Raw genomic sequence first — 11,737 nt, 5'->3', positions numbered from 1 at the left:
GCCGCCCGGGGCATCCCCGTGGCCGGGGGCGGAAGGCCGGCCCGGCGGCAGGAAGGGTCCGCAGAGCCGGAGCTCCGCCCCTCCGGCCGCCCAGCTCCAGGGCCGGCACGGTGAGTGGCGGCGGCCGAGGGCGCGGCGCCAGCGGAGAGGGGCGGAGACGTGCGCGCTGGTTGGCGCGGGCTCGGGGGCGGGGCGCGCTGGGCCGGGCCGGAGGCGGGGCCGGCGCCGGGCGCTGGAGCTGCTGGCTGACGGAGAGGAGTCGCGAGCAGCTGGAGCGGAGTTGGAGGAAGCGGCGTCCGCGACGAGGGCTGCGGGCTAGCGGGTTGGAGGCGGCGCGCTCGAATCGGGAACGGCGGGTGGGTCGAGGCCGGGTCGGAGGCGCGTCGGAGGCCGCCGCTGCAGCCTGGGCCCCGCAGAGGAAGGAAGCCGGCCGGCAGGGGAGGTAGGCGGCGGCAGCGGGTCCGGGTGTGTGTGCCCGGGAGGGGGAGGCAGTGCGTGCGCGCGCGGCTGCCGCCGTTCTCTTCCTGTCACCAGCAGCCGCTTCTCCTGCAGAGCAGAGCCGGGGGAGAGCGGGCTGGCCGCCGGCATCTCCGGCTCATGGCCAGCGTTTTGCGTGCTCCCGGCCGCCTCAGAGCTCCCGTTTCCCCGGTCCTCTTCCGAGCTGGCTCTAGCTGCACGCCGCCGGGCGCATTCGTCCCCTGAGTTGCAGGCGATCTCGGGCTGGTCTCCACCCCTCCGTTACCGCACACTTCTGAGGGTCCTTGCTGTCGCCTTGCAGTTTTCCGGGGTCCTTTACAGAGCGCCCAAACCGTTGCCTTTGAGTTAGCGGGAAGGAGCGAAGCCTTCCCCCGCGTCCTTCGGCTGCAGCCAGGGTAGCTGCTCGGGCCCTTCCCCCGAGCGGGTGGGGCGGCGGTGGTCCCCGGAGCTCGCCCCGAGCCCCCGCCCTCCGAAGTTTGTCTTCATCCTCTTCCGGGGTGGGGGAAGTGCGCCTCGGGGCGGCTGGTCGCTGGGGCCCTAACGGCGTTTAGTGCCGGCCGGGCCTGGACAGGTTGTTGGAGGCATATTTAACCGGGTCCTCCAACAGCCCGGAAATCCAGCTTTTTGTAGCGCGGAGCGAGAGTGGAGGGACCTGCCCGGCAATATGGAGCCGGCTAGGGAGAGCAAGAGAGTGTGGCAAGCCCGAGCTAAAATATCGTGGGGGAATTATCTGGCAACCGCTGCTCTAACACTCACTTCCCAAGAGCAGAAACTGCCCCGCAGATCGCAAGACAAAGAGAACTGGAAAGCTCAGGCCAGGCACTCCAGTACCGATACATACTTTGGTAACCTGAATTGGAGCATGAACTAGAAGGGTGTGAGTGGAATGGCTGTTACATGTTGAATGCAGAATGTGTGTGAACTGGATTTGGGGAAATTCTTAGGCTTCCCTGAGTGCTGTTAACATGGAAAAGGTCTCCCTTCCACCGTTAATCCCTGGTGGAGCTGCAGCACTGTTGGTGTCTGAGTATGAGTTTACTCTTTATTGGGGGGGGGGGGGGGAGGGTTGACTTTGGAAGCGGTACGGGGTTGGTTTTTTTCTTTTTTTCTTTTCCTGTTCTGTTCTTTTTGTCATTCAGTGCGAAGTACGACTGGATAAAACAGTTCCGGGTTTTGAGTGCAGCCTAAGATTGTCATTTCAGCCTTAAGGAGGTTCAAGTTTTAGTTGTTAGGCGGGACTTTCACCAAGCTTATTGACCTAGGCATTTATGTGGAATTGCATTTTAATGTTTCATTAGCTTGGGTTGCGTTTTCCACTTTAAAGATGGGTAGGTAAGCTAGAAAAGATCGGAGTAGACATGTTTATTTCTGAGGTATGCTCTCAGAATAAAGGATCTTCAGGGTGCAAATAATTGGGAATTTGGGGAATTCTGCACAGAAGGCCGCAAATATTAATCTTAAAAAAGAAAAATAAAAACACCCCCCCCCCCCACAGTTCCTTAATACAGTTCACCTTTCTTGAAATTAACAGTTAAAACTCAGAGGATAGCTTCTTAGAAACAAAAGTTGCTTAAACTTTGGGAAGCAAGTGTTTTTTGGTTGTTACAAAGAAAATACCTTAAGAGTAATTCTTTTTTTGGGGGGGGGTCCCTGTAAAGTTCTAGAAGGTGTGTTTGGTTCAGAATCAAGGTTTAAACTGGAAACGTCAGTGGAGGAGACCTACCTGCCTTACAGAATTGTTGGGTTATGTCACTGCTGGCCTCTTCAGGTTTTATATGCTAGTTGTAGGCAGGTAGTGGATAGTCATACTTTTCCATAACAATGTACGGGTTTTTATGATTGGAAGGAAGTTCTGTGTATCTCAAACTGGCTTTCAGAGTGCTATGTGCATTTGCTTTCTAACTTCCATCTTGTTTTGGGACCTGTTCTTGTCAGTTGCATAACAGAACTCTGGTGCATACTGGCTATCTGCTGTTTTATCTGCTTTTGTAAAATGATGTTATCACTGTGTCTTTTCTCACATATGATGCTGATAGTGTGAAAAAGCACTTCCCTTCCCATTGGTTAATTATATTGTCTTTTCTTAGCTATTTTTTGTTTAATTTATCAAGATCAGGAAATCCCCACAGCATAAAGTTGGTTTGGAGGAATGAAGTGGTACAATAAGTTACAGTTACCACATATTTTGGTTGTTGGTAGTGATTCCGGTAGTATGCGTTTATCTTCTGGAAATGCCAATTGTATCTAAGCTGATTTCTGAAGGGTTTTGTATCTTCAATGCAAAGATACACCACCTACCTACCCAAATCTTGTGTTGTTAAAGGTGTGACCATACCTTTAATTAAATTCTTCCGTGAATGCCGTGTGATTTTTAAATTAGTGTGTTGGTCAAAATCTCCTTTTTTTCTTAGATAGTTCAGGGATCAGGTTCTAAAAAGGCATCCACTCTGAAAGATTGTCCATATGCTCATTAAAACAGGAACAATTTCAGTTCACCTTTTATTGTGTTTGCATTTTGTGATTTTCAAAATGCATTTTATTGCATAAAGCGATGGTGAAGGAGCAGATTCAAAGAAAGTGATTTAATGGTTAGGTTAGATCATAGAAAGCTGGGATAATGGTTGCATTTAGAGTTTTGCTTTTAATTCTCTCACCTGTGGGGCATACACCATGCAGAAGAAAATGAGAAGTGTTTTTTTCTGTACGTTATACATTTTAAATAGGCTCCCCACAGGTCTCCCTGTTTTGGAGGACACAGGGATTTGCCAGAGAAGGCAAGAGAATGGAGCCTCTTAGTAAAGCTGTTAGAAAATGAGGTTGCTTATCAGTGGAGGGAATGGCTTATCAATTTAGCTTTTTGCCTTAGAAGGCACAATATAAATTGTGTAACAACTATTAATAAAAGACTTAGGTTGTAAGTAATTTTTAAAATATCGGTATTATTTATTGCTTTTTTTCTCTGTCTCTTCCACCTATATCCTAATGTGATTTCTTGTTATGCTTCTGCCAACGCTCTTATTGGAATTACTTGCCTAAAAGAATGGCAATTAAAGGCCATTTCATGTACATTATGCCAAATGAGCTAAAAAATAGACTACATAATTACTCATAAACTTGTCTGTTTGGCTTATGTTAGGGTTTTTTTTTGTTTTTTTTTTTTTTTTTTTGAAAGGGTACAATGAGCTTAGCATAGCTTTTGCTGAAGAAAAAAATCCTGCTATGAAAACATCTTTGGAGATTTTATCTTCCCAGCATTGTCCTCCTTAAAGTAAATAAAATACATACCCACAGGCACCTGTAGTGAAAATAGTTTTCACGTTAAGGATCACCCCAGAAAGTACTGAAATCACAGGAGTTTGGGCAAAGTGTGAGAAGACTCCAGCACTGTGCAGAGTGAGTTAATAAAGCGAGGTCCCTGGACAGGCATGCCTTGCCCCTCCCCTCCCTGGCTGGACCCCGGTGGTCCAGACCCTGGGAGGAGCGAGGGCTGCAACCTAAGGACGAAGCTCCCTTTAGTCCCTGGAGGACTGTGTTAGTGCCTGTCATCTTTTCTCTTTGAGGGCAGCTAGATCACCATATCCTGTTGGAGAAGTCTTGGCCCCTCCCTGGTCTCTCCAGAACCACCCTCTCCCTCAGGCGGGGAGAGAACTAGGTGGGCAAAGTCCACCTGCTGCCTTTATGTGTCTGCCTGAAAAGAAGTTAAGGAGACAGCAGACTTATTTTGGCTAACTTCAGGATGCATTTACAAGGGTTTGCAAGCATTTAGAGGCAACACACACACACACACACACACACAAATTCCTAGCAAATTTTCCTCTTTCAGGTAGGAAGTGTATAATTGGAAGTAAGGGATGTTGAATACTAGTAGCCATAATAATAATGATATCAGTGATAACATAGCCACAGTTTACTAGCTATGTAACGTCAGGCAAATTATCTAAGTTTTCTGTGCTTGTTTACTCATCAGTAAAATGGGGATACAAATTGTATCTAGGAAGTTGTAAGGGTTAAATGAGTTGGTATATACGAAACTCTTAAGAGCTGTGCCTGATCCATAGTAAACACTACGTTGGTGTTAATTGTATTAAGCTCTAATTATCCAGCACAGAGCTTAGCACTTTATAGATGTAATTTCATTTAATCGTCCTAGTAACCCTGTAAGGTGCAGGTTTGCTTATTGTATCTGCCTCATAGATGATAAAATTGTGCCACGGAGAGATCTGAGTAACTTGCCCAAGGTTAAAAATCCAGACAGTGATGGGGACAGCTGCCCGCGTCTGAAGCTCAGTGCTTATACTAATCTTCTTGCTAAGACTTTTGCAAAATAGCGCTGCATTTTCACAAGAGGAGCCAGTTCAGATCATCTTCCTTAGTCCTCTTCGTTCCATGGCCTTTTCCTCAGTACCTGTTCACCGTGATGAGGCAGAGAACCAGAATAGTCACCCCCCTGGCCTTTCCCGGGTGATGGCATATGTTTCTGAGGCCCCTTAGAAGCTGCTGGAGGAGCATCAGCATCTTTCTGCCAGCCTCCTGGTGATGACTCCAGCTGGACCTGGGTCTCTGTTCTCTGCCCCTCCTCAGGTGCTCCGGCTCTGTGTCATCACTTGGTTTTCTGCAGAGTCCTGCCTCCTGGTTATTTCACCTAGTACCCCTGTACTGTCCTGTACCCTTCCTAGCCTCACTGCTCCTGGGGTGCCAAACGGGCTTGCAGGCAGGAGTCTTCATCTAAACACCCTGCTTGCCCACAGTAGGGACTCAGCCCCGAGGGTTGCGATCATCAGCATGTTCTGGTTGGTTTGAAAATGAATGGGGGTGTTTGATGACTATTGATTTAGGTTCAATTTAACTTTGCTCTGACTTTGATTTTTATGATTTCCAGAACACTGTACTTGAAAGGTGGAAAGCGTTTTAAATAATTTCTTAATTTAGGTTGGGAGCTTGCCCTAGACTCAGACCTAGCACCAGGAGGACAGAGAAATGGAATGTAGGGGCGTGGGGGTCGGGGTCCATGAACACTCCATGGCCTTTGCATCTGCGTCGAACATCCAATGTGTGCTGGGACCCAGTGCCAAACTGCTAATTTAACCACAGGATAGAATTGTATGATTAGAGTATATTCTTGATTTATTTGAAGTGATTTTAATATATCTTATATTCCTTCCTCCCATTAAGTTTGCTAAATCCTTGTCCTTTGTAAAAGGGAAGTAAGTCAACACAAAGTCAGAGCACTTTGCAAAGAATTTTGTTTGGTTCTCTGCCAGAATGCCTGCAGGTTAGAGTGTTAAATTGAAAATTTACATTGAGGCATTTGAACATTAAGAAGTCATGGATTGCTGATTGTCAGACATCAGACACAACTTTATTTTGAGGCACAGAATAAGAATAGATCAGTATTTTAGCAAAGAGAGAAAATACACTTCTGATAAATGGTGTGACAGGCAATCTTTGAAAAATTGAAAGACTGGAGCACAATAATTACTGTTAAAGAAATTTTGAACTATTATATGTGATGTTATATGAGTAAGCTTGTTATTTGTTGATGGGATTTCTTTATACCTTTTACAGTAATTTACATGTGCAGTAGCTTAGAGCCCAGATTAGAAAACTGCATTACTTATTTGAAAACATTAATTTATGGATGGTAGATATTTTTCACATATAAAACCTTTACTGTGTTAACAATTATGTTGGACCTAGGTGGAAATAGTTCATTGGACAGGTGAACATAGCCAAGGAGATTAGAGCCATAATCTTGTGAATCTTGGCAACATGTATCTGGTCAATCTGGATAGTTTGGGCTCCAAATTGATCTTAGGAGGGTTATGTTACACAGGCAATGCCGGTGCCTCAGGCTGCTGAGTTTTCTGCAGTCCTGGGGAGAATTTGAGGGTAAGGGAAAAACGAAAAACAAAAAACTTGCCAGTTGTCAAGATATGATAGCTCTTGTGACTATGGTTTAATGTTTCCCATATCCCCCCTCAGGAGGAGCTGAGTTGTTAGAAATTGTGTAGTCAGGGGCCTGGGACAGCGGTAGGGGACATAGATGCCAAGAGGGGTACAGGTGGCAGTAGTTGAAGCTCTTAGAGCAAAAGTGGGCAGGATTCCAGAAGTGGGCAGCCTTCCAGAAGTGATGTGCCCAGTATTCTTTTATTCATAGTTTATAGACTTCTTTGGCAAGGATGCATTTTACTGAAGTCTCTTTGGAAGAAAATTTGCATTGTCTAAGATACTGGGTCCTGAACTTGATGGGACTGCTGCCAGGTTGTAGTGGCTTTTTTTGGCAGGTGTGTTTGTGAAAGAGCCACAGACACTATCAGTAGGGCCACTGTCACAGAGAGTAAATAGAAAGCAGACATTCAAGGTTAATCTGGGGGGCCAGAGTATGCAGGCAAGGAATCTGCGTCATTAACCCAATGGACCCACCAGGGCTGTCTTTTGTCATCAAAGCAAGTTGAATTTGGGCAGTAGGTTTTCGTGGTGTTAAAAGTGGTAGACCTGGAGCTAAAGTACTTGAAGGTGACTTGTGATTCCTCGCATCAGTTGATCAGTGTTACCATGGCCAAGGTACTAAATTCTTTGTTGTCTCAGTATCCTCCTCTGCAAAATGAGAACATTGATAGTGCTGCCTCAGGGTTATGCTGAGTATTGATCCAACATGCTGGGGCGCGTATAGATCCCATTAAGCGTTAGATGATTCTGATTGAATGAGTTAATACACACAGAGCTCCCAGTAAGTATTAGATAAGGAGGAAGAGGAAAAAGATTGGATAGATTAGCATACATACAGCTTCCAGTAGTGTTAGATGATGCCCGTGATGACCAATATGACAGTGACCGTCATTGAAATGGGATGGCCATCGGGAGAAATTGTGTATTGTGCAGCAGGGTAGAAGAGCCTGCCTCTTCTCCCTGGCCAAGACAGGATAGGGACAGGACACTATCCAGTCCCCACCCACATGACTAATCAGCTCTCCCTCTTCTCTTACAAGGTTGCTCTCCAACCACTTTGTTGGCACTGAATCTTGGCCAACCTTGAATTGTTTTGATTGATCTTCGTGCCCTTGGCATTGTTGAGTCCCAGAAGACAGGAATGGTGTGTTCTTATAATCTTAGCGTCATAGAAGATGTGGCTTTTTGTTTTGTTTTGTTTTTGTTTTTGTTTTTGTTTTTAAATCCAATGAGAGCCCAGAATTCTGCTCAGGATTCTTCTAACAGGGAAAGTCAGGTTCTCCTTACAAACATTGAGGGACGGGAATTTGTAGAGATATATGGGTCTCTGGCACCTGGGTGGGAATTGCTAACTCTCAGGTCTGGCCTTCTTGAGGTCATCAAGTTCCTCAGGGTTTTTTTCCTCTTTGCACAGATTTAGCCTCAGGCCAACATTAGTATAATTTTCAGGTTTGCAAAACCTTGACCACACGTGGAGCCTCTTAGTGTGGCCTCCGCTGTTGAGGAACATGCATATCTACAGAGGTGTGCTGTGATGGGGGGCCTGGTGGCTGCTGAGGGCTGTGTGGGGGAGAGAGTGATTAAGAGAGACAGGGCGGGAGGGAGAGAGAAAGGGAGGAAGAGAGGGAGCATAAAATACTCGCCATTCTGTGAAGAATCTCACCAAACTGGCCCACTGGGTTGTTGAAATAGAGGAAGCCATAGGCAGCAGCTGGTGGGAAGATCTCTCCAACCTACTAGTTGAAGATGTTTTTTTTTTTTTCTTTCCATAAAGACCTACATTGCCAGGAAAAGCTAACAAAAATTTCAAGGCAGATTTGGAGGAATTAAATTATTCTTAGGCATGTTGCCTGGTTTCCAGGCATTTAGGGATATGTAAATTTTCATGTTCTTTAGAGTTCTGTGTCTCATTTGTACAGAGTACATTAGTACTAAAAACGAAATTTGCTAGTTCTACATTTTTGTGTGAATTTCTGCAGTGAATATTTAATTTGATCCTGGATCTATCAAAAGGAGAGGTTGTCTTCAAACATAATATAGTTTATTTTTCTCCTACACCCTGCTGGTTGCTTTAATTTTTTTTAATCCGATGACTGAAACACAAAGTAGAATATCTATCTCAAATTAATATTCTTACTCTGCAAAGGTTTCCAGTGTTTGTTTTTTAGTTCTTTTAATTTTAACTCTCCTAAGAGTGTTATTGTACTATGGCTAAGAGGCTCTATAACCGTGTAAAGTTGAATGCTTTATGCTTCTGAATGCCAACATTACTGTCTGCGATTAGATCTTGCTTCTTAAGATGCATACGCCGATGAGTTCCTTTAATACTAAACATCTAAAGTGGCCCCACTCGTTAAAACGTATCAAGCTGTCTTTGATATAGAACACTGATATTCTGTGGCTGTTGCGGATGGCTTTGTGACTTGGCCAGCTTAACTGAAACCTTTAGGTTGCTTTTACTCTTTGTAATAAAGATAGCATTGAGAAACAACTAGGGTGCAAAGCGTGTACATGGACACCCTGTTCTATTGGCAGGCAGGCCCCTTGCTGACTTTCCCTCTCGAGAGTCTGGAATCCCTCTGCCTCCACTATGTTAAAAAAAAGAGAAAAGCTTGCAACTGCTCGTTTTCCCCGACACTGGGGCTGTCTTTCCAGGGTGAACTCCCACAACCATCTCTGCTTTCTCTTCAGTTCCTTAACTCCTCAAATTCTAGTTAGTATCCTCAATACCTCTAGACTGGGGTCTGCTTTCTCAAAAGCCAGTGATGATGCGGTGATGGGCAGAGCCCAGGTTACCTGGCCTTGCCTCACTTTCCTCCCTGCTGGAGGCCCCTGTGGGATTTGGTCTCAGGGATTCGCTTTTCCCACCAAAACCCTCTAATTTATTATTTCCCGCACATAGGGTTTGTGTCCAAAGCTTGACTTTGCTTTTTCAGGTGTGTTCAGCAAACCCCAGTGTTTGATCCTTGCATCATTTTTTAACCTTTAATATTTTTCCTTGTGAGTTCCTCCATTCCACTGAGTTCAGGCTTGCCTTATTTGCAGCTGATCACCAGATCTGTAGCATGTTCCCTGTCTTAGAGTCCCAGACCAGGTTTTCCCCTGCCTCCCACCGTCCTTGCATCTGTAAGCCTGTCAGTCCTCTTGGCTTCCCTTTGCCTGATACCCGTGGCTAAATTCTTTTAACGAACTCAGGTTCAGGCCTTTTGCTGCTGTCCTGACCCACATTTGAGCATCGCGGCATCCACTCAGGCTTCTTCGGCAGCGTCTGTTATTTCATTCTTCTCCTTTCCATACCTTCTGCTGCCACCTTGGTTCATGCCCTCAGGACCCTTTTGCCCAGACCACTGCAGAACACGGTTGACACCTTTCCTCACCTCTTCTATCCCTATGCCAATCTGTCCTAGTCGCTGTTACTAGATTGAGATTCTTTAAGTGCATCTCTGACCTTGCTGCTCCCCTCTCTCCACGCATTTTCAGTGGCGTCCTAAATTGGACCACATGACTCACAAACTCAGTGCAGGCATGCATCATGTCATATAACCCCTACCTATCTTCCTAATCCAGATCCAGTGTTCCCTCTTTGGCTTCAGATGGATTGGACTGCCTGTTCTAGCTCTTCCCAGAATATGACATTTGCTTAGTCACATCTGTACGTAAGATCATGCTACACATTCCATTCTGTCTTCAGATCCCTGCAGTTAGATGTGGTCCCTCCCTCATCGAACCCAATAGCACTTAGTCTCTGCCTGTCTTAGGGTACTGACCTAGTGTTATGGTTCCTTGTTTACCCTTCTTATCTCTGAGACGCTGCCACATGCCAGCACACCTCCCACCCCTGCCTGGTGTTCTTACTAATCTTTGTTGTATGTATCATGTTGAGCAATAGCACAACGGCCTGTGCATGTATGCCAAATTGATTAAATACTTGTTGAATGGAAGTAGAAATTCAAATTCACACAGATGGCAAAGTGTGATGTTCATTCATAAGCCTTGTTTTTCCTTTGCTAGGTGAAGCTCGCGTGTGGAGTGCAACAGTAAAATCAGACGCCAGATGGACAGTGTGACAAGAGTGTCAGAAAGGATTGGGCCTCGCTGTGAGAGTCAGCCTGGAGGCCAAGTGTTGATGAGTTGCTGAAAAGGAAGCCAGTGGGAGGACTGCGGGCCGCAGAGGAAGTGGCACTCTGTCTTCAGTCACACCATTGATGGAGGACAGATGGACAGCCGGACATCCAGTCACCTCTCCTCTTAAACCTTTGGAGAGTTGTCCTTTGTCCTCTGCTGGACACATATTAGGAATCTTAACATACTCTCTGAATTCGCTTTCCATAGAAACGTAAAATCAGACTGCAGTGTGTAACGTGACAGGTTTGCAACCATGAGTGCCGAGGGCTACCAGTACCGGGCGCTGTATGATTACAAAAAGGAACGAGAAGAAGATATTGACTTGCACTTGGGCGATGTATTGACTGTGAATAAAGGGTCTTTAGTAGCTCTTGGATTCAGTGACGGACAGGAAGCCAGGCCTGAAGAAATTGGCTGGTTAAATGGTTATAATGAAACCACGGGGGAAAGAGGGGACTTTCCAGGAACTTACGTTGAATATATTGGAAGGAAAAAAATCTCGCCTCCCACACCAAAGCCCCGACCACCTCGACCCCTTCCTGTTGCACCAGGTTCTTCAAAAGCTGAAGCAGACAGTGAGCAACAACAAGGTCAGTGTTAATGAGCGATTGCTTCGTGGTGCACCCCCGCTCCCCCTCCCCCCCCTTTTTTTTAAGGAAAAGCCTACGATTTGCGTCAGACTGTAGTGTGCTCTGAGCAGAAACTTACTTTGACAGCCTTACCTCAATTTATATATGGTACATAAAAACTGGGTCAACCGTTACAAGACTGGAAATTTGTGTTTGTGGGGTAGGGAGTTGTCAAAAGACGGAGATGGTGTATGAGAACTTGGTCACTGTCTTGAAACCCTGTTTTTATAGTTGCCATTGAATTAAACATCTCTTGCATCCTTATTCTTTAATTGCTCGTAATACATATAAATAATCCTTTAAGGAAAGAAGAGGGTAAGTCTAACGTCAGTAGATGTAACGTTAATTTGATTGGTATGAAGAAATGTAGAAAGTAATAAAGTGACCCCAGAACTCAGGAGAGAAGAAACCATTGTTTTTATAACCTGGTATCTACCTCTGGGTTTCCTCTCCAGAAACACTGTGGCTGCAGCTGAAACCTAATCCTGTACTCAGTCTAGGTGTAGAGGGAGTTCCCTTCCTTCATCAGCAATGTCATTTGTAGCATTAATGCCTCT

The 11,737-nt window shown here is 45.7% G+C and overlaps 1 protein-coding gene across 1 annotated transcript in view; it reads left to right on the top strand.

The window, feature by feature from the left end:
• The first annotated feature begins 303 nt into the window (after window positions 1-303).
• The window catches only part of PIK3R1 (phosphoinositide-3-kinase regulatory subunit 1), an 86,938-nt gene continuing 75,504 nt past the window's right edge, over window positions 304-11,737 (top strand). The window contains exons 1-2 of the mRNA XM_025924998.2: window positions 304-442; window positions 10,438-11,141. Coding sequence (XP_025780783.1) covers window positions 10,805-11,141 — 337 coding nt within the window. The 5' untranslated portion in view covers window positions 304-442; window positions 10,438-10,804. The remainder of the gene's footprint in view (window positions 443-10,437; window positions 11,142-11,737) is intronic.

The sequence above is a fragment of the Puma concolor genome, chromosome A1 (assembly GCF_028749965.1).
Source record: "Puma concolor isolate L17-30 chromosome A1, mPumCon1.1.hap2, whole genome shotgun sequence".
Taxonomy (NCBI): domain Eukaryota; kingdom Metazoa; phylum Chordata; class Mammalia; order Carnivora; family Felidae; genus Puma; species Puma concolor.
The sequence above is the reverse complement of the archived record's forward strand: the minus strand, read 5'-3'. Positions and strand labels throughout refer to the sequence as shown.